Source organism: Tinamus guttatus, unplaced genomic scaffold, assembly GCF_059628265.1.
Source record: "Tinamus guttatus ecotype Peru unplaced genomic scaffold, ASM5962826v1 Tinamus_guttatus_pri_ptg000356l, whole genome shotgun sequence".
Lineage (NCBI taxonomy): Eukaryota > Metazoa > Chordata > Aves > Tinamiformes > Tinamidae > Tinamus > Tinamus guttatus.
This window is the reverse complement of record NW_028288890.1, coordinates 2386008-2408901: the sequence shown is the minus strand read 5'-3', so window position 1 is coordinate 2408901 and position 22894 is coordinate 2386008. Positions and strand designations below refer to the sequence as shown.

General features: G+C 43.9%; 1 protein-coding gene across 1 annotated transcript in view; it reads left to right on the top strand.

Moving 5' to 3' along the window:
* COL26A1 (collagen type XXVI alpha 1 chain) overlaps positions 1-21698 on the top strand; it is a 139191-nt gene extending 117493 nt beyond the window's left edge. The window contains 10 exon segments of the mRNA XM_088530101.1: positions 1868-1912; positions 3649-3765; positions 5139-5291; positions 10564-10656; positions 12199-12260; positions 14630-14692; positions 17232-17276; positions 19024-19068; positions 19589-19673; positions 21481-21698. Coding sequence (XP_088386227.1) covers positions 1868-1912; positions 3649-3765; positions 5139-5291; positions 10564-10656; positions 12199-12260; positions 14630-14692; positions 17232-17276; positions 19024-19068; positions 19589-19673; positions 21481-21653 — 881 coding nt within the window. The 3' untranslated portion in view covers positions 21654-21698.
* The last annotated feature ends 1196 nt before the right edge of the window (positions 21699-22894 follow it).

The window sequence follows — 22894 nt, the reverse complement described above, 5'->3', positions numbered from 1 at the left end:
AGAAGGGCAGTTACTGCTCACCTATAGGAGTCAGGTAGAGTGTTTCCCTGGCAAGGAGCAGAGAGTTGGGGTAGGGGTAACCCTGGCCTTCGTAAGGAGCAACCTTTTCACTATGAATAGGAACATCAGTTGCCCCGTGCATTATATTTTTTAAATCTACCATAAACACAATGGGCTGTTTTATGATCCCTCTTGTGGCATGAAAAAAAATACACTTTTGAGAAAGCTCCTTCTGGGGCTTCTTGGCTAGACAGATTACCATGCATTGAATTTCCTTGACCTTAGCATTCTCACTTCAAGATCCCTGCTCTGTTTCCAAAGTCCTGTCTGTCAGTTGCTTTGCCAGCTCCCAGGGAAGTTTTTATTCTCTATAGGGCCTGCTTTTTTTTTTTTTTTTTTTTTTTTTTGTCAGAGTAGTTTATTATGGCAGCCCTTCCTGACTGCAGCAGACTTGGAGCAACATAGACCAGATGTCATCCCTGTTTATAATTTGACAGCATGCCACAACATGGAGGGAGATTCACTAACAATATGTTCTGCAAAGCATTTTCAGAACCAGAGTGATGGCTGCCAGGAACTGAATTGAAGCAGTTTCCCCCAGTGTCCATTATATGCTCGTTTCTCCTTCTCTGTCATTTATTTTTTTGTTGTTGCAGTGTCTCTGCACCTGCACTTCATTGTACTAAAGTCAATCCAGCAAAAGCACTGATGGCTCTGTCCCTTCCACTTAACCATCCTCTCCTCCCTGAGGCTCCCTCCCACGATAGTCTCTCCATGCTCTGCAGGGAGTGGGGAATTGCCCCTCTCCTACACAGTGCTGCAAAGCAGAGTTGTTTTCCTATAGAGGTTGTATCAGACCGGTTGTAATTCCATATCAGCGCCCTCCATCCAGCAGTAAATCTAGGAGGCAGCTAGAGGTCACCTCTCAAAAACTTAGGCCACGTGTAGTCCTCGCTCATCGTTACATTCTATTGCTCCAGTCTTTGTTTATTTAACCCAGTGCAGCATAGCAACTGCAGCATAGTACACAGACATCAGGTGTGCTCAGGACAGTGTCCTTCAGCAACTAGAAGTGATCAGCTACGTTGTTTATGTGATCCCCTCTGCTGCTGCCACCCTGCACTTTGCAAAAACCAGCTCTCACCTTGCTCAGGTGCTGCAGGGATATTTCCCGCAGTGGGATCCCTGTTGGGCTCTCTTCCCTCCTCATGTCAATTGTATTTATAATTCAGAGCAAGCCAAAAAATGCACTGCGGATTTTGCTGAAATGCAGGGAATTTGAGGCAGCTGGTCTAGGATGTGTGCCCCTTTTGTGTGATTTCAACACAGCGTTTTAATTTATTGCACAAAGCCGGCCCAGGTTGACTTAAAGGGATGGCAAGCCTGGGAGATCTCTCAACAGATGTATCCCTAGGTTAGGTCAAAGTCCCCACCGACTTTCCAGGGCAGATGCACCAGGGACAGGATGTCAGTGCCTGACACCAGGAGGGTCGATGGGGACCCGATGCTGTGAGTGGCGGGTGGGATTCCCAATGACCGCATAGCTCAAAGTCGACTGCTGCCTTTCCAGGCTGAGGTCCAGGAAAACTTGCTACTGTTTCTAGGGTAGCTATTTCTTCAGTGACTGACAGTGCTGAGAATAGACAATCATTTAAAAGTAATCAGAGCTGTTGAGACAGCTGCACTACTGGCCTTTCTGATCAGCTTGTTAATCAACAGGATGCATTTTACTGAGCATTAAGAAAATATATATGTTCTGCCTGAGCCAGCTGGCAGCAAGAGACCTAATTTTTCATCTCTCTCTCCCTTTCTTTTTCTTTTTCTTTCTTTCTTTTTTTTTTTTTTTTGCCCTGACCCTCTAAATTAGAGCCCAAAGGACGCAGAGGTGCAGAGGAACAGCTAATACCACAGGGTAAGTGACTATGATCTACTATTTCCCTCTTTTAAAGTACAAAATGTTGCCATGCCCAGTCTTATGCATGGTCTTGCACAAAAAAAGTAAGCTACAGAGTGGCTGGGTTTCTTCGTGGGATATTATTGGTTCATAAGTTGCTCATGGTTGATAAGCATCAGTTTTAGCATGTTTGAGACATTTGGTTGCCCCAGCAGAACAGGTTGACAGCCCTGCCCAAGGGCAGGCAACAAGAACAAGCAGGAGAAACGCTGCTCTTGCCTTCTGGTGTCGCCTGCCAGGGGCTCTGAGAGCTGTGGTGGTGATCAGGGCATCCTCTTGCTAAGCTCCATTCAAACACAGACTAACACGCTTCACTCTAAATAGAGAAAAAATAAAGAAGAAAAAATAAAAAATATATATATTTTTATAAAGAAGTAGAAGAAACTGCTTCCCTAAATAGAGAAGGAAAGAGGAACGGAGATTACACTGCAGCTGAATGACAAGGCCAGAAAGAATATCCAGAGTTCTGTTTTAGTCTCTGGCAGTAGGCTATTCACCCTCTACCTTTTTTGATTTTTCCCATAGTCTATTCTTTCACATTTTTGGAGCCTGAGTGCTTTCGTGGGCTTTGGTTCTTTGAAAGCAATGTCACTGCAGCAGTGCTGATTTATTCCAGTTGAAGATTTGGCTTATTCATTTTCTTCCCCATTTGCCCTGAATCCTTCTCTCTCCCTTTTCCCTTTTGCACTTGTCTCTTTTATGTTGGTAGTGCCGTTTATCACCAGTATGAGCATTTGCCTGACACATTACTCAGTGCTGCATCTTCTAGTCTTTCTGTTAGCGCTTTCCACCTTCAGGGAAGTAAGTGCCAGCTTCTTTAAAGCTCCACTGCAGCAGCTTGATGGAAGATGCTAGCAAAAATGATAGCTTTTGGTCTGTAGAAGTTTACAGGATTGAGTTATAAAGGTTGGAGTGGATGACTGAGGCTGATTTATACAAGTGAGGAAAAGCTTTGACCTGTGCTCAGCAGCACAATGTGTTGTGCTTACAAAACAGTCAGCATTTCTGCAGTTCTTCTCTCTGCGGGAAAGGATTTGCTGCAAGAAAGCTCCAGGTGTGTTGTGGGCTTTTTGGTAGGAGGGAGAAGCTGTTCGTGATGCTCTGAACAAATGGTGACATTCTCCTCAATGGGTTCCTGCTCACCTGCCTGAGCTGCAAACACAGCATGGGCCAGGGGATCTTAGCCCAAATCCATTAAAGGATTCCTAGGAAAATGTGCAGTTTGTATCCCAGGGGTAGGCAAATTGCTCCAAATGAAAACCTTAGCTTAGTGTTCAATACTCAAACCAGACCTTTATGGATGATAGAATTTTAAAAAAGGTACTGATCAAATTAAACAAAGGTGTATACACACATACACCCACACACATATACACACAAAGTCTTTGAAATACCTGTTTTTCAGTCTTCACATGGATTGGAGATGGACATAACCTCATTTTTGTAAGAAAAGAAATAATTTGGAAATATCTCCAGAATGATCAAAAAGAAGGAAGGAAAGGGTAATCATTTAGGGTGATCTAATATTTGTAATTATTGCTTTTCTCTGCAAAGTGCAGAGAGTTTGAATGAAGGCCCAGGGGACTTGGTGTTGTGTCCCAGGCAGATTGTCACACATGTAGGGTGCAAACTGGATCCAAATGTGGGAGCTGCAGATCCCTGAGCCCTGATCTTTATATTATGTGTGTTTGCAGGCCTGCCAGGACAGGTGGGGCCTCCAGGCCCAGTTGGACCAACTGGTCTCCCAGGACCGCCAGGGCCGAAAGGCGAGAAGGGACAACCCGGCGAGAGGGGCCCGGCAGGCCCACCAGGTGAGTCTCAGAGGAGCCCCTTGGCAGCACAACAGCGATCTTGGTGCTAATTGTCAGTGCAAAAGGATTGTAAAACACACAAGAAATGGAACATCTTCAGTTCACGCTGAATCTATTCCTGCTAGTCCCCAGGGCACTGGAAGGAACCACTGGCTCTCAGAGCTGGGCTCTCAGCTACATGAGCAGTGATATTCCCTGGGACTTCCCATGGAGCTGGGGAGAGCTTCTCCCAGAAAGCAGCAGAGCAAGATCATGTTTCCCCATCCTGTTTAGGAGCTGTAAAAAATAGTCCCTGATGTGTCAGCCCTCAGAGAAGAGCAATCCTTGTTTAACTCTCTCACTGCTATGCCAGCCTTAACTCCCCTTCTTCCCTACCTGAGGAAGAAAGGGCTGCAGTTTCCATCAAGCTGTCAGGTGGCAGGACATCAAACAGATGATGCTGCTGTAGAGCAAGGTGAAAGGGTTATGAGACTGTTTCAGACTATATCCATTCTAGAGCTAGGAGATTTTCTACATCCTGAAAATATTCCTGAAGCTTTTGATGGAGCTAGTGCTACACAATAGCTGCCAGACCTCAGTCTGTGTGCTCTCTATGTGTTTACAAGTCTGAGCTCAGGAAAAAAAAAGAAACTTGAAACATGCCTTAAATACGAGAGCAGTCCTGAACACTTCTTGGCATTTTCTGGCAACCCAACAATGGCTAAAGCCTGGCCAGGGATGTGTCTGTCTTTGGTTCCTCAGGATGAAATGAGAGCCTTCCAGCTCCAAAGGAAGTAGAAGTGATCTGTGCCTGGACGAGGTTTCTGCTGCTCTTTCTGTGCTTTCCCAGCAGCTGGGTGACATGCAGGTGGAAAGGAAGAGAAGGATCTGCACTGGATTTCAAGTCCTGCAGCCTTTAGTTTCTGACAGCTTCAGGGAAGGGGGTTGATTTTACTCTTTGAGCCTAACAACACCTTTGAGCCAAGTGAAGCCATCTGCTTTGCAGAGGAAGAAGCCAAAGGGAAATAGGAACAGCTTCCCAATTTTCCATAGTTAATTGTGACCCCACTCCTCACAGTTCCAATTCAGGACAGAAATCCTCTGCTCCTAATAGGGCAAGCATATTGTAGTATCGATATTTTGAGACCACACTGGGAAGAACTGAGAAGCTGCTTTTGCTCTATGGTTTCTCTCTGCATGTTTTCCATCTCCACCACATTTATCCATGTTGGCTAAATTTTCAGGGAGGTTTTTCCTTCTGTCCTGGAGGAAACATCTCTGTCCAAACTCTCTGCTTTCCAGAAGTTGATGGGCTTCTCCCTGGCTTTTAGCATGGTGTCATCCATTAGTACATCTCCAAATGTATTGAAAGATCCTCTTCTGCTTCTGCACAGGACTGCTGGGACCTCAAGGGCCAAGAGGACTTCCTGGAGAAACTGGGATCCCTGGTCCCCCAGGTCCTCCAGGACCACCAGCCACCCCAAGCCTTCCTCTTACCTTCCAACAAGGGGTCCTCTACTCGCTGCAGCCTACAGCTGAGAAAGAAAGTAAGTTTCCTCCTCTGCTTCCCAGTTTTTTCTAGTACATCAGCAGAATGGGCAGGCACACCTTTCATACAGATGAGAAAGCATCAGTGGGAAATAGGGCTTGAGGAGGGATTTATGTTCCTTGTGCCTGGTTTTCCAGGCTTGGCATAGCTTTGAGGAGGTGTTGTGGCCTCCTGAAGGCTTGCTTCGTGCAGACCAGGGTAGCTGCTGTGAAGAGGGTCCCTAATGAAGCATTAAGGCTCTGACAGTGTCACTGTGAGACATGGGCAGAGATGTATAGTATATGTGACTGGTTAAATCCTGATGCAACGAACCTACGCTGCTGTGAGATCTCCTGGGGCTGCTTGTGCAGTGTTACATCCTAGGAATGAATGAGTACCACAGGTTTGCAGCACTGACATTATAAAACGTAATGTGGACAGCTGTTAAACGCATTTGCTTTCCAGCCCCTCCACACACATCTCCCCACCTGTGTTTTTTGATATAGTAACATTCTCTTGCGTCCATGCATAGCACAGAGCTGCAGGATTGAAAGCCTGAACCAAGGCAGTGATTTATCCCTTCCTTCTAGTCAGAGGGACAGGATTTTTTTTGAGCCTGTAGTGATAAAAAAAAAAATCTATTTACTGGATCTGTGTTTTGTAGGGCAAGGAAAAGCTGCCTAGGAAAGGCACATTGTGCTTTCTGATCAGAGAGCTCTCAGAATTGGGTTTGATCTGATTTCTTCCGATTCCGTTGCTCATGTCTAATAACAGCACAGCACAGCTCAGCCTTTCCCCCAGCTGCTCTGCTAACCTCCTGCTTCAAAGCTGACTTGTATTAATTACAACTAAGGATTAGCAAATCTCCCCATGTCTGGCAGTTTTCTAGAGCTTTCCTTTTCCTTCTACCCACTCTCCTCTCCAGACTGCTTTTCTTGAAAGGGAGTGGATGTATTAAAAATACATCCACATTTGGGAGAATTTTAACAGCTGTGCTTTGTGCTCAATTATTTAGAGTGTAGGGGCAGGATTACATTAATTGTGGTTCAATACCCAAGTTCTTAACAAAATGCAGACTGGGCTGCTGCACTCAGGAGCCTTGTAACCAGGTTTTCCCTTGTAGTCATTTCACTACCTCACAGAATCACCCCAAATAGTGCTCATATTAGATGGTACTGCTCTTGATTCAGCTTTTTATTCCAAAGGCTTCTTAAGGATGATTTTGATACTGCCACTGCCCCCTCCCTCCAACCACCCTTCAAATTGAGCTGCTTCTGGCATGGTAGTGGAGGAAGCAAGAGGTGCGCAATGGCACTGCATGCATTGCACAGCCTTTTTAGGAAGGGTAAACTCCGTGTTTTCCCAGACCAGGCAGCAGATCCGTGAGGTTTCTCTGCGCTATCCCTGCCACCAGTGGGCAGCAACCGGCCTGCACAGAAATGCAGGGACCCTGAGCAAATGGTGGCTTTATAGCTCTGGGCCAGACCTGTCGTGTTCCTCCGTGTCTATGATGGATTTCTTGGTATGCGGAGAGAGCTGCCAGGACTCTGTCTCAGTGGTGTGTGCTGACAAGGCTTGATTTATCTACTCTTGGAAGAGCTAGAGAACTGATATAGTCTAGAGGTTTCAAAATTAAGGCCTAATCCTGTGTGGAATTAAAATATTGCTGTTGCAGAGTCTGGCCATGACTGTTTGCGCTCTTAAGCTCTCTCCTGGATTTATAATCAAGGTCATTTAAGAAGCAGAAAGCTCTATACTCCCTGGTGTTTTATATTGCAGAGGACCGATTAAATACATCTGAGTGTTACTTTTGAATGATATTCACTTAGCGGTATTTGGACGTAGCAGACAGCACAGGATGTGTCCCTTTGTGCACCTGCCGTAACCTCTGCCAACACTGACAGCTTTATCCTAAATGTCACATCTGAAAAATTGAGAGTTTTTTCTTTTCCACCCCCAGTTCATACTTTCTGGAATACCTCAGCCCTCTCCTGTGGACTGTGGTGGGTAGGCAAGCCAATCAATTTTGCCTTCTTAAAGCCTTGGTAGAACTCCTTAGCAACCAATAAAGTGTAGCCTTGCAAATCCCAGATATTTGGTTTTTATTTATTTATTTATTTTAATGGAACACATCTGAAAACCATAAACATAAGATTCCAGCTGCTGACAGCAGAGGGAAGCATATTCCTGGTAATGGGCATGTGCACCCACAGAGATGTAAGAAAGCTGTATCAGATTATTATTAGTAGAGCAGTATTTTGTTCTGCCTGAACATGGTTAATGCAATTGCCTTTATTAATCGCAACAAGTTCCTGTTGGCAATATTTATCGGCAGACAGAAGCCAAAAATGAGGAGACAACTATTTTCTCACAGTTTCACTATGCTGCGGTAAAGAAATTGGCCCCAGTGGTCTCTCTCCAGATCAGGTAGCAGAAAGAAATTAAGACAGGATTACTTCATTTCCATCCTGTCTCAACAAATCAAGCCTATAATGGGGGAATTTATCCCTTAGTCAGAAACATTAGAAGTGGGCCAGAAGCTAAACTGCCCTATCCCACCGCCGTGGCTGCTGCTGCAAGGATCGCTTGCTTTCCTTACTGCTTAAAAATAAGTGGATCAGGTATGTGGTCTCAAGTGCTCTTTCAACTTGGTTCTGTTTCTCCTGTTAAAGCTAAGAAATATTTTATGGGCAAAAGGAGAAAAGACCAGAACTTGCACTCAACTGAGGGTTCTGTTTTCTTGCATTCCAAAGATTTGCAAATGACATATAAAGACCATTTGCTACTGACTGATGCTGGAGCTATTTGTGACTCCTGCAACAGCCTCCAGCTCCAGTCCCAGAGTCCCGTGTTTATAAGGAGGAGGAAAGTGGTCATTTGAGTCCTATTTGCTGCTTTATGGAATATGGAAGAAGCCCTTAAAAAAGGAGGTTAGTTTTATCACACTTTTATCCAGCTCTGTTCTTAGTACATTGCATTGAGAGTCTGCCTGGAAAGAAGCTTTGACCTCCATGAGTTTTGCATGGCCAGGCAGTTGTAGAAGGAGCAACTCCATCTCTCCTACAAATGCCTACTCCTGAGCTGCAGAGATCAAGTCAGGAGCCTCTAAGCTCCAAGGCTATTGAGCAGACCTCTTTTTTTGTGTGTGTGTCACTGTTATGGAATCACCTTTTCCAATTTACTTGGAGTCAAATTGACCTGAAGTAAGGATGGGTAGATTCCTAGGGAATAACTCTGTCACCATAACAATGTTTGGTTGGAATCTTCTATAACCCACATCTTTATCTCCGTCTTCCCTCCAGCAAGAATTAAATCCTGATAGCTTGCAATCCTCCTTCCCCCGTGACTGGATGTCTGTTTGATTTTGTTGACCATGAGGTCTTTAAAAACAAAAGGCTCTGTGACTGTTAATGCCTTCGCTGCTGTTCGATGCTCATTTCCTGATTTCATCTCACTCGCCAGCCTTGATGGATTTTGACATGGTCAAATAAAACTCAAATTAATTGGATTACACACTTCACTTGGGTACCTTTCCTTCTGAACATGAAAATAGTCTCAGTTGTTTTATTTTAGGGCTCTGAAGAAGGGAAGATGGATAGAGCTGGAAACAATTGTCAAAGAAATACCTGTTTGCATTCAGGCTTTAGGAATGGAATTTGGTTCTCAGGGGGATCTGGGCTAGATCTCACACTGTTCTGCTGCCAGGAAGGCGTTGCAGGGATATATTGTCATGCCTGGCAGTTAAAGAGATTTCACAGTTTTCCCTAGGAGCTGCTTTCAAACAGCTAGCCTGAAAGCCCTTTCTCTCACTGACAATGCTCCTAAAGTTGAAAAGGCTTCATAATGCATCTGCTAACGTTTCTGGAAATTTAAAGGTGTACCCTTTGGGCAGGACTGTGCCCCTGCAGAGTATGCAACACCCTTCTGATCCTCCTGGTGTCACTTGACACCTTGCAAAGGACACCACTAAATTTTAGTATAATGAGATAAAGGGATGAGTGGGGGGGGGGGGGAGAGAATAAATTTTGAGATCATGGGCAGGAGAAGATGGATGTTTTTCCTCCGTGATGGCCTCCAGGTTCCTGCAACTGTAAAATAGTGTCTTGGGAGTCTCAAATGAAAGATGCTGCCACCCACAGACTGCTAGTATGCTAAAATATAGGTCTCTAGGGAGCAGGGTTGTTGATTTTGGTTTTGGAATAGCAATGAATAAGCAGGGTTGTTTTCTTTTTTTTTTTTTTAAAAATAGATCTGTTTTTTTCTGTTCAGTTACAATTTGAAGTGGCAAGCCCATGGCTACAAGGGTGAAGAAAGATATGGTCAGTTACAGGCTGGTGATTTTTATCCCTAACAGCAATGGGCTGAGGAAGAGGTGCAACAGCACAAAATTCCTCCAGTTCCTGCCGATGCCTTTCTTCTCCCTGCCCCGTTCCCATCTCCACTAGTACCCCAGAGCACTGTGAACTTGCCCAAACTGACCATTTGAAGTCCAAAAATAATCCTGAAAGGCAGTAAAGAGTTTCCTGGGAAAATGGAGGGAGCAGAACACAGCCTCTCCACTGGGCTTTCCCTTGTCCTTGAACCTGGTGGCAGTGGGAGCCTTTTGGTTGGTGCCAGGTTGCTCAGCAGTTCCTTTGTGGCAGATACAGGGAGCCCGTGATGCCTGTGTGACTTGTCCAGATTCCAAATGCCCGTGTGACTTGTCAGGTAGCCAGAATCCAGTTGTGTCTTGGAGATTATAGAATCATTAAGGTTGGAAGGGACCTCTAGAGGTCACCTAGTCCAACCCCCTGCACATGCAGGGTCACCTAGAGCACGTGGCACAGGGCTGCGTCCAGGTGGGTTTGAAGATCTCCAGAGAAGGAGACTCCACAACCTCTCTGGGCAGCCTGTTCCAGTGCTCTGTCACCTTCACTGTTAAGAAATTTTTCCTTAAGTTCCAGATAGCAAATTTTAGGTGAGTTAGATGTGAAAGTCAGAGCTACTCTTAATTTGCTTTGAGGTTTAAAGGTAGATTATTTGACTGTGGAGGAATACCAGTTTGGGATGGAAAATGCACCTATTGGGGGATGAAGCAGGAAGTGCATCTGAGGGTGTCCACCGCTCTGCAGTTCCAGGAGACACAGCCCGCAGTGGTGGAAAGCACAGGGCAATTGCTTTCCCAACCCGAATTTTGCATCCTTAAGCACTGCCTGTCCTTCACCAGCAACAGGCGCCAGAGGATTTGGGAGTGAAATCCTGCCTGCTGGGACTATGCAGCTGGACACTGATTGCTCTGCTCTTTACCGCAGATGGAGAACCTCAACTGGCTTCTACCGTTATAGACACCATCATGGCTGGCTTGCCAGGACCACGGGGAGCCCCTGGCCCGGTCGGGCCACCAGGTAATTAACTCAATTGGGCTACAAAGCTGTAATGAAGGGACAACGTGCAAATGAAGTTGCTGATGGAGAGCAGGAATGGTATGGCAGGGTTCAACCTGTGGTGGGGAGCAAGTGGCCCTCACTGGAAGGGCAGTTGAGTTGTGAGTCCTGGAGCATGGAAGGGTAGGGGAAAATAAGCAGTTTTCATACCCTTTGGTAATGGTAGATTTAACCTCAAAGATTCCTTGACACTTTGGCAGTGAAGCGCGATATCTATTGGCACCTCTTGAGAAGATGATACCTAAAGAGCATCTTTAAGAATGGTCCAACCAGTGGATTATCTTTTTGAGGGGGCAGAGCGGTTCTTGCTGCTGGTGCAAACCCTGGCTCTCGACAGCAGTGCTGCGTTGAGCAGAATCTGGCCAGCTGTTCTCAGTGACATTTATGCAAAGTTTGCAGGCTTTGGAGCTATTTTGAGCTACTCCAGATTTGCACCAGCATAACCGAGATGAGAATCTGGGATGAGAATTCTATGGCAAGTCTTCTGTTTTTCAAAGCTAAAGAGTAGTTTAAATGATAATATTCCTGCAAACATCAGCACTTCGCCGTATGAAGTGTATTTAGCAGTGAACTCCCATCACTTGCAGAAAAGGCTTTCCCTTTTATTATAAGGGCCTTTCATTTATCCTTCGATTCATTTATTCTTTGATTTAGACATTTGCATGGTGCATTAATGATTGTGGCTGATTCAGCTGTACGTTATGAGCATAATGTCCACATTATTTCGTCTCAAGGGCTGTGACAGCTAAAGCAGAGAGGAGTATTAATAAGTTTGGGCTGAGCAAATATCCTGTCTCCTCTTTGCAGGTATAATTTAACAGCTACTGTTCAGATATAATTATTTTCTTCCAAGGGGAACGAAGCTGTTAAGTGACTGTATGAAACAACCTGGCCTGCTCAGGCAATATTTAACTTTTCCAGAACCACCCTGCTCCATGGTGGAGCCTTAAAAAGAACTTCTTGCTACCGGAGTGAGTGTGCAAAGATGAAAAGTGCACTTTGCTGCAGTCAGCCTCTCATTCAGCAACGTCCAAATCCCATTTCCTGAATGTTCTTCATCAACTTTCAGGCAAAGCTAGAGAGTCAGACCCTAAGCTACCCTGGGGACTTTGATTTCCACCTGTGGGACCCTTCCTGCTTTAAAAACAGCAACTACAGTATCTTGCTGTGATGTAGCTGTTTCGTGGATCTAGTTTAAGATTCCTGAAAAACTCTCATTTGGAAGGAAATGGAAATATAGCATGGTGCTGGCATCCTTCCCCCTCCCTTTTTTCCAGAGCTCTAAGGTCTTCCCTAGGGCATAGAGATATATTACATCAGGATGCGGGTATCCAGGAATCCAGAGTGTGATGAGAGTGCTTCTGCTGTAGCCCTGCGATCGATCAATGGCTCTTTTCCATTGAGAGACTCAGCAGAGCAATGGGAGGAAGCGCATATGGTTGGAATTAAGGGTCCTTCCTTCTAAATCTCCTTAAAATTGCCTCAAATGATGATTCTCACCAGGGCCACCAGGTGCATCAGGACCCAAAGGGCCGCCGGGACCTATCGGAGCCCCTGGACTGCAAGTAAGGCATTTTAGTGCTTTTGTGGTGGGGAAAAGTCAGAGCTTAGAGGTGAAGCATCTTCTCATTACAGAGAGACAGTGCTGTATATTTTAGAACTGACGTTTTGTCCTCCATAAAATTCTGGGATTTTAATACCTGCGTTTCATCCTGGATTGGGATGGGAAGTTGGAATAATTAGACTTACCAAACTTGTCCCTTAATCCTTAAATGTCCCTCAATAACAATGCATTTTACTGTCGGTGCATCAAAATACTTTGCTATGGCCTTAACTAATGCAAAATATTTTCTGTTAGTGGGATCAGCAGTGGAGAACCGCCCACGCCATGAACTTCCCAGGGCCCTATGCTACATCAAGCCTCAATTTTACAGAGGTTTCTCAGCCAGTCAGAACCTCCTATGGGATGCCACCAAAGACCCTGTGCTGGCACAGGACAGGTGGCCTTTAGGAGCATTTTGAAGGACTAAGTGGTGTAATATTCAGAAAAGAAAATATGCAACACAGAGACTTGGGCTATGCCAGCACAATCATAGAAAAATATTATTATTTCTTGTGGAATACACAAAAAGAAAAGTACTGCACCCATGGGAATTTGCTGTAGTTGAGCCTGATTTTCAGAAAAAGCACTTTTTGAGAAAAATATTGCAAACTCCCATCAGTCCTCCTGTTGAATTATCAATGCAAAAACTGTCGTGGGGAGTGATCATGGATTGTGATGAAGTTGCTCAAAAAGCTTTTGCTGTGGGAGAAGGACAAAGTAATGTGGATTGAAAAGACATGGTTAAATGGAAAAAAAATGAAGTCGTGATGAATGTGAAGAAAAAGTGAACTGCAGAACTGCTCAAAACGGTGTTTAGTTGATATGAGGGGATTCTGGTTTAAGGAAGAATGTTACTTAATGAGAGGGTTGGCTGTTAACACCAAATATTTCAAAGGCCTAAAAACGTGAAAGTGATTGGAGAGAGCACGAGAGTTAAGTAATTTAGCTGAGGAATGTCACTTAGATCCCAATATGAAGAGACTTGAGGTTGCTAGAAATTAGAGAAATGGGATATTGCTCTCTATTTATTAATCACTTGGAAGAAGCAATGGACAGTAAATTAGTGAAATTTTGTCAGTGTAGCAGAATCGTTTCAGTTAAGGAAGGCTCTGGAGGACCACAAGAAACTCCAGATAGATATGAACACAGTGGGGAAATTTGGCAGCAAAATGACAGCTGCACTTGGCGTGATTAAGCACAAGGTAATTCACATGGGCAAAACTGGATCTGTAGCAGAGTCTGGCTTTTCATGTGCAGCATACATAGTATTTTTTTTTCTGACAGATTTACTGAATTCAGTGTTCTTCAACATCCCTTTGTAAAAAAGCACCGAGGTCACTACTGAGGTTGGCAAGTGCAAAGGGCACCTATGGACCCTTGGGCTTGCCCATGCTGCATGTTTGGCCTAGGGCCAAGCCTGGGTTGTCCCCCAGCTTGTTTACCATCCTCCAAAAGAGGTTTGAGCTGCTCATCCCCTGGGTGGGGAGACAGGGCTGAGCAGCTGCTGAGGGGGAACGTTGCTGCCTCCCAGGTCCTTCAGTCCCATGGGAAGCCCATTTCTGTGGATGCTGAGAGGGGTAGTTTCTGGGGGCTGTTATTATGCAGTTTAGCTTAAATCACCAGTGTTTTGGGATGCAGCAGTAGTCTTATTGCCTGCTCTATAGTGTCCAAGGTGTTAGAGAGTCACTTAAGGTGGAGAAAAGCACCTTGCACATATAGCTATAAGGAGCTGAGGAGCTGACATAGGAAATATAAAGTGATGTTTGCTGCCTTTCTGTCCTCAACTGAGGCTTTATTGGGTGGGTGATTTAAGAGTTTGGATTGATTTCTGCAAAGCAGTGCAATTAGTAGAAGTCTGGAGAACATGCCCTTCTTATCCATTGGTGACTGCTTTATAGATTTATTCAGCCCAGGGAGCAAAATTATTAGTAGAGATAGAGCTTAATTTGAAAATTGTTTATTAGGGTGAGTAAATCTCTTCAAAATAATTTCCGCTGCACGGTCCGATTAATTTTCAGGTATGTATACTTCCTCATGCCACTCACTGAGGCTGCCATGAACAGGGGGAAAATACTGGGAGCTTTTAGGTTAGCCATAGTGTCTGTTTACATTATTTTTCTCAGGAAAACTGAGAACAAGAGCAACCTTGTCCTACTGATCCATTGCCAAACGCTACATCAGTGACTTCCATGGCAAAAGAGAATCCAGCCCAATCACTTAATGGGTGTATGAATTTTTCAGGAGCTGAGGATCACTGGGAAATGTACTCACTATATTTATGCAAAGGATGCACAGTAGAAATTAATGCCTTCTTTTCTGCATATCTCCTAGGGTTTGCCAGGCTCTCCAGGACAACCTGGGCCAAAAGGTTCCAAGGGAGACCGAGGAGAGAGAGTAAGATTTTTCTGCATATCTTTGTCAGATTCCCCATCCAGTTTTCAAGTACCTGCTATGGTAAAGGTGGTAGTGGGACCTTCTGCTAAGCTTATTCTCAAAGCAGCATGCCACAATGGTCCTTAAACTCTCTTCTGAGATGCATTAATTGCTCAAACTCTTTTGAATTCTTAGCATATGGGTAGGGACAGTCGTTAGCAAGGGAGTGGGCAGTCATTTGTCAGCTAGATCTGCAGCATGTGGAAACTGGCACTGTTGGAGGGTTGACTATTGCTAAGAGCCTGGTGTGGAGAAGATCCAAAGAAAGATGAGGGGAAAGTATGTTAAGTTGTACCTCTAAAATGACATATGCCTGCAGACTTTTTAAATAAGAACTTCCTAGTGCAGATCACTCACTCTGAGCATTTGCTGACTTTACTAATACACTAGACCCTGGGGCAATTCTGGAACTGATATTTAGGGGTCTGATAAATGTTAAAACCTTAACTAGTGAAATTGCAGCCCAAGTTACCCAGTATTGGAGGGTTTAAAAAAAAACCAAAGCTGAGTATAGGGCAAAGTATCAAGTTTCTACCAGAAAAATGATAAGAGCTCTTCCTCAATGATTCATTTAGCAGCATCATCTAATTTGTGGTTGACCAGACTGCTAAGAGTCTGACTGCATTTCTTTTGAAACAAATGCTTTGTTGCACTATGCCTTTGAGAGGATTTTTTTGACTGGATGAGGTGTAAATGAATCCCTTAGGCTCTGGTTTTGTTCACTGCTTGTAGAGATTTTGAAATGCAACTTGCCTAGGTTCAGGATAAATGGGATTTTTGAATATCATTAAAAATAAATTGTGTTTTCTGGTCCTTACTCTGTTAGTTTGGAAAGTGATGCTGATAGCTTTTTTTGTGGCAGAATTTCAGCAGCCTGTTTTGTGTATTTTTGAGAACGACCTCTTTTGTGAATGTGGATTGGAATGCTGATTTTTGACAACTGCATGCTGCAATTTTCGGTGTGGCGGATACAAATTAGGGCTAGCGTTATACAGAACAGGGGAACTGTGCAGCTGGTGCAACAACAACAAAAAAAAGAGGCTTTACAATATCTATTGACATATGAGAAAATGTCATTATATCTTCTGCCTGCTTCATCTTATAGGGAATAGATATAGAGGAGACCTGAGGCAGTCAGTGTGTCCCCTGGATGGCACAGCTCTGCATTTGCCTTTCAGAGTCAACATCTGCTCATTTTATTCTGCAGCACATGCAGTCAGGGACCCTCCACAGCATCTCCAAGCAATCTGCAGCGGTGCTGCGAGGGAAGGACTGGGCTAACAGACATTCCTGACATCCAATCTACGTAATTTTTGATCCCCTTTAAGCTGATAACATCTTTTCCCATTCCCAGTGGACACAGAGGGCAACCTGTTTATGTATTTAGAGTGTGTTGTGAGTCCCTTGCTGCAATGTGCTGCTTGCCAGGGCTTCCTCACAGGCCTTATCCCCTCCAGTGCAGAAGCCAGGTATTTCCTTTTGCAGGCAGCAGCAGTACCTGACAAATTAGACCGTATTCCCAATGCTCTTCATGTGCCCAGTGCTGTCTGGCTCCTCGCTCAGCATGGCACCAGTCTCTGTAGTCATGTTTTGGTAGATGCCCAGGGCTTGGGGTTTTATACAAAGCAGCAGACTGGCTGGACACAGTAACAGCTCTTCCCTTCTTGCAACCCCTGTAAAGGAGCTGTTGCCAGTTGGATGGTTTTTTTTGGAGTGAAAATAGAGGGTTTTTTCTGAGTATGGGTTAAATATGTGACTGTTTTGTCAATGGATTTTTAAAGGTGCTTTGAAATTTTACCTCCTTTCCCCCAGTTCCTGCTTTTGTGAAATAATTCAGAAGTGTTCCCCAGGTTGGGCTTTCTGCCTCAGCCCCAGGGTGCTGGGCAGTGGGGAATAAAAGCAGAGGAGAAAAATGGGGAAGAAAATGCTTATTCTGACACTTCATTTCACCTCAAACCAACACATGCCATTGCAAAGTGTATCTGTGCATATGTTTTGATCAGTAGCTGCTGGATTTAATGCAGGAATGTATGTGCAGAGCAAGAGACAGATTAAATCAGTGTATAAACCAGTGCTCAGTGGGTGTTCAGAGCTCAGCTTGCTGTCTGGGGCAGCAGCAACCTGTCCATTTACTGGAGAGAAGAATGTTGTATCTTTGTAAGAAACAAATCTCCAGCCAAATTCCTTCCTGATATAGTGTAACTGACTGCTTTAAAGTTCAAAAAAGTGCAAATCATCTTACTGAGAGGGTACTGAGCTGAGTATTTCTATATCTAACCAAACTTCTTCAAAGTGTGATAGGATTTGGAGCTCATGCTTGACAGAAACCATGACCCCTTTTGCTGTCTCTAAGTGATAATGTCAAGGGAAAGAAATGTCTTCATATTATCCCAAGTGTAAGGTTTTTCATTAAGCCATCTTAATTCCACTAGTAAAATTACATTATGCTCTTGTCAAATGGAAAAATATCTCCTAATGGCACTTACTTTATTTCCAACAGGGGCAAGCAGGTCTGACTGGAGAGAGGGGCATTAAGGGATTTCCTGTAAGTGATGTATTTGTGGGTGTGTTCAAGACTCAGATGGTTTTGGTACCTGCCTGGCATGTCTGGCACCTTAAACACCACATTGCTGGATTGCAGCTGGTTCAACTAGCTCAGATACAACACTTAAGTCTCCAGTTCAATGACTTTTTTCAGGCAAGGACCTTACCTTAAATGAGACACTATCTTCCTGCATATTTAGTATAGTGCAGAGTTCACAGGAGAGGCCCAAAGAAGTTTTCACAGTTTCTTTTTACCTGTGCCCACCGCAAGCTTGGGTGGTGCCAGGGTGGAAGCTGTCACCAAAGTGCCCTTCCAGCTGCAGCACCTCCTGCCAGACCTAGAAGATGATATGGTAAATTCAGCACAGAGGATGAGCCAGGCAGATTCCCACTGGTTCCATCAGGCGTGGAGGATCCTTGCTGTAAGCCATGTTGGTAGAGCTGTGACAGCATGGAGCAATTCCTGACTCCACAGCACAAAACAAGGTGGCATCTGTACTCCAAGAGCTGCAGATTTACCAGGCTGGTTTCTGCTTGGGGTGTTTTGTTAATGGGGCAGTCAGCAATAAAATAATATGGGGGGGGGGGAGGGTCAGAGGTGGAGAATAGCGATTAGAAAGGAGTCATGTCAACGGAGAAGAGATTCCCTAACAGATCTTCTCTAGTCCAACTTTTGTAGGCAGAAACCCCTTTCATCCCACCTTCCCCAGTGAAGTTCCTGATATTACCAGAGCCCAACGGTGGATATTATTAAGCAAACTAAAGTACAACAGGTTCTCTGCACACCTTCTTGCAAGGGGTCTGAAAAACTGGGCTGCTAATCTCATAATAGTTTTTTTCTGAATGATTTTTAGGCAACAACTGAACAGATACAAAGAGGAGGTAACTGCACTGATACACAGGGCTAGGAAGAAAATCAATTGGTAGAGATGAATGTTGGGTGAAAGTGAGCAAGTTGGTTTTATTGGATTGAAGTATCCAGAGGGGGCCTAGATCCTCTAGAAGGATCCTGTCTTCCTTAGTTCCGCCTCGTCTCTTTGATTCCTTCCTCCCATCCCCACCTTGCTTTCCAAACATGTTGGGGATGTCCAGCAAGTTTAAGGAGTCCAGGCATTTCCAGTTTATTTTATTCAGCAATTTATTAGGCTTTTCCCTTGCCTTATGTTTAGCTTGTGGTTTATTCTTTCCATGTCGTCTATTCTTTGGGAACTGCATGCACTTTCATGCTATCAGACCAGCATACACAGAACATAGGGATCTTTGTTCAAGAAAAATCTAGTGAGAATCTTCAGTGGCCGAAAATGATGTGACTAATGACTGAAAGTAGAAAGGAGGATTTTGTGTTCTAAATAAGAAGTGAAAGCATGTTTGGGAGAGGAGAGCACTGCTTCCATTCCAGAACTTAGCAGTTCTCACTGAGAGCTTCTCGAGATGTGTGTAGTTTTGGTTGAGCAGCCAGACCATGGCAGCCAGCCCACCTTTCATTGCAATGCAAACATCCTATGGCTTTGGCCACCCCAAACCAACTTCACCAGTGGTAGAAATGGTGGTGGTGCCCCCAGGAGCCACAACAGAGCTCACTAGCTCACTTCAGCCCTTGGCCTGAAGTGCCAGAAAGTTTGTTTTCTGCTGATTAAGCTCTTTTGTGTTTTTTTTAAATTTGGAGGGAGGAAGGGAATATGAAGGATCGTGCACAATCCTGTCTGTTCCTTGTTCACATGAAAACAATTTTCTCTTTATTGTTCTAGGGTGAACCAGGCAAGAAGGGTGAGGAAGGTGATAAAGGTGCTGATGTAAGCATGTATTTCTACTCTTTTACTTACTCTTTTGTCTCTGTACTCTCCTTAGGGCCATGTTCTCCTTTTCAAGCTGGTCTGGAGAGGCAGGAGTCCTGTCCAAAGTTAGAAGAACAAGTAAACAAATGGTGTAAACTTTGAGCACAAACCTATTACAGACTAAAAATCAAGGTCCCTGAGGTCTGCTTGACCATATTGTCATCTGCAATCTGAACATCTCCTCAGTCCTTAAGGGTTATTTCTCCACACAAAAGTGCTCCTAGGTAGGGAGATACTCACACCATACTACTGCTAAGGACCACATATACAAAAGAGATCAAACTGTCCATGCAGAGAACTGGAATTCTCAGATCTCTGTTCTTCCACACAAAAATCTTTCCACCATCAGTCTATCCCTTAAGACCCCTATCTAGGGTAATGGGGGCAAAAGCCTGAGCACATGTAAAATGAACAAGAAGCCCTTCTGCAAACATATAGCAATGTAAGTTTTGTTTTGTTTTTGTTTCTCTCCTTGCAGGGAGAAGGTGTTCAACAACTTAGAGAAGCTCTGAAGATTTTGGCCGAGAGGGTATTAATTCTTGAGCACATGATAGGAATTCATGGTAAGCAGCGTTCATGTTTTCTAGGCAGCTGGAAGACTATTAAGGGTCTGCTTGATGGTTCAAGCACATTGGCCTGGTCTCCTAAACCAGTCATTTAGCTCCTCAACCAGGATTTTCAACTCAACATGACTTAAAGGCCTCCACCCCACAGAACTGCCTACTTTATCCACTATATACGTTGTCTGTTTGGCTTTTCAGAAGAATGAGGCATGTCAGGCTGTTATTTTAGAACAGTCATTTTAGCAAACCATTTTCACTGACATAAATGGACTTTCTGTTATTGCTTGGGAAGAAGGTGAGTTATTTATACCCATGTATACATTTATACCTGCGTAGCTGCATCAGCCAAAACGGGTGGTGTTTAACTGTACAGTGTAGTTAAGGCCATGTTTAAACACCTATGTTGCATGACTTTATATAAATGCTTCCTTTTTTTTTTTTTTATCTTCTATGCTTCTGAAACTTTTCCACTCTTTAACTTATGACATATTTAAGCAAAAAAAAATGCTGTTTAGAAAAAAAAATTGGAAAAAGTAAGTCCTTTTTTTTCTGTGTGATTCTGCTGATCTTTGTATGTGTTACCTGGTTAAAAAAATAGGCAAAGATATAAAATACCAAAACAGCATTTCCTTGACCGCTCCTGCAGTGAAAGGCACCACACAGGTTTAAATCTCCCAGCACCAACTATCTGGTCCTGTTCCCCCTGTAGGTGTTAGGAATTTTACCGCAGGTCCTTGGGTAGACCAATTCCTCCCTCATTGAAAGACCCACGCAGAAATGCCAACCACATGCTCTCATTTTTCCCAAGAAACTTCACCATCAATGTGATTTCCAAAACCACAACCATCTAGGCAACAAGGCAAAACAGACCAACAAACAAGATGCTCTGGAGCAGTGGCCTGCAGAGAGCAGCCCCGCAGGGCACAGAGGAGCCCAAAGGATTCGGCAGCTTTGCCTGCCAGCAAACACAGCCCAAACCCTATGTTAACCAACTGCTCCCCTGAACAAGCCCTCCTGCTTCCCAGGACAGGACCAGGACTGGATTTTTGGCTTGCAAGGTTGGACTCTTGTCAGGGAAATGAGTAGATGCCCAGTTGTGGAGCTGAGGGGAAAAAGAAAGCAGGGCTTTAAAATGATGAGGCAGCACAGGAGCTAGCAGGGTGCATTGCTGATTCCTGGGAAGAAGTAAGAATAGGCATATTTGATGTATATTTAGCTTCATAGAGCAGGACACTGTGGAAAGAGAAAGGGTGGGTTAATGAGAGACATGCTGTGAAAATGGACAGACTATATATATATATATATATATATATAGTCCCAGTTTTATCACTAAGTTGCCTGTAGCCTAGGGTGGTCATTCAGTCCTTTCAGTGCCACGGTAAGTCCACCTTTTCACTGAGTGAAATGGTATTTAAGCCCTCAGGAATGTCACTTCTCAGTGGCCATTTGGTGAAGCCTTGTATTTCAGTAGCAGGAGGCTCTGGGCATTGCTAAATCACAGTCACAGCCCAAACAGATTGATATAAAGTAAGGATAAGAGCAGTGCATTATAGTCACAAGGAGGAACAGGAGCTGTAGTTCTGCGTGCAGCAATATTCCTGTCTGAGAGCTTCAAGCCAAGGACAGGACCTAATAGTGTAGTAGTGTGATGGCAGCAACCGTGTAGCTCACCGATGGTTTAGGGGAAAAAAAGAGGTGCAGGGAAGGCAATTCCTCACAGAAGAAACAACGTTCAGAAGGGCCCGTTTACTCTTTCCTTAGGCTCCCCTGTTAAATAGCCCTCTCCCGTGACTTTCTCTCCTTACAGACTCTTTATCTTCCATTGAGCCAGGCTCTGGACAAGACGTGATCCCCGGCTCCCCGCTGCAAACCAGCATCAAGATCAAGCGTGGAGGACCACAGCAGCTGCAGCCCTATCAGATCCTCTCTTCGCTGCTGGATGACAGTGAAGCAAGAAGGAGAAGCAGTCGAATGAAGTAGAAGCACCTACGTGTCCTTCAAGCCTGCTCACCAGTTAAAGATACAGTATCCTATGCTTAATTGCAAAGTGCAAATGAAGAGGGTAAAAGGCTGCAGCATTGGCAGCCAGGTTTCTTTACCTGATCAACACTAAGCCCTTATTACAAGGAATGTCTTAGCCATAGCTCAGAGAGGGTCTTACAAACATTTTTCTTGATTTTATTATTTTTTTTTGTCTTTGGAATACCACATGGCAGGTGTCCTCAGAAGCTGTCTACAGAAATGACACCACCTGACTGTGACCAATGGTTTTATCCTCCCCTTGCCTTTCATGGACCTCTAAAGCATTCTCACTGTCAAGAATTTCTCTTAAATCAAAAATAAATAGGGGGATTCAAAGAATATTTAAAATAGTTACTCTGAAAATTCAGGTTACTCTTGGGACATGAGCATCAAAATCTAAGCTTTGCATTTTGTTGATTGCATGTGAAAGACATTCCTATCTATGGTTAGCTGAGCAAGGGCCTCAGGTGCAAATTACAGCATACATTGACTTTCTATCTATACTCAGATGATATTACAATCATTTCTGTGAAAATTTATAGCAGTATGTATCAGTTATGATGGAATTGCACAATAATTTTCTCATATTGTGTTCAGTTTGTGCATGGATCCAGAAAAAAACATTAAAACACTGTCAATAAATATTCACAGAAAAAAAGGTGTTTTTTAGTAGTTTCTTAACTCTAGATCAGTAAGGAAAAAGTATTCTGACACTGTTTTGTTTTATCTTGTGGGTAGAGGCTTGGCATTTGAATTGTGAGATAGTGTAACAGCAAGCCACTGTCTAAGAGATTAGAGATTTGTCAGTATCTCATTTTGCACTAAGGAGTTAAATCCAAAGTCATTTTACTTTTTTCAATAACTGTCATTTTGGGGAAAGTCCTAGTTGCCAGATTTAAGAGTTTGAACCTGCCCATTGGTGATAAATGAATCATTGTACCTGCTGGGCAAACCAACCTGGAGAAGTCCATGTCATTCACATAGACACGGAATTTGTTAAAAAGGGTGAGAGTAATAAACTGATATTACTATTTTTATTTAAATAGATTTTTTTTTTAACTCTTCTGTCAGATTTTCAAATCCAGCCCAGGTGAAAAGTGAGAAATTGTCATTTTATGGCATAAGAAAGTAAATTGGTCAGGTCCCATCTAGCTCCTAGTGCAAGATACAGCTATCTGAAAAAGACAATGTGTACTCCT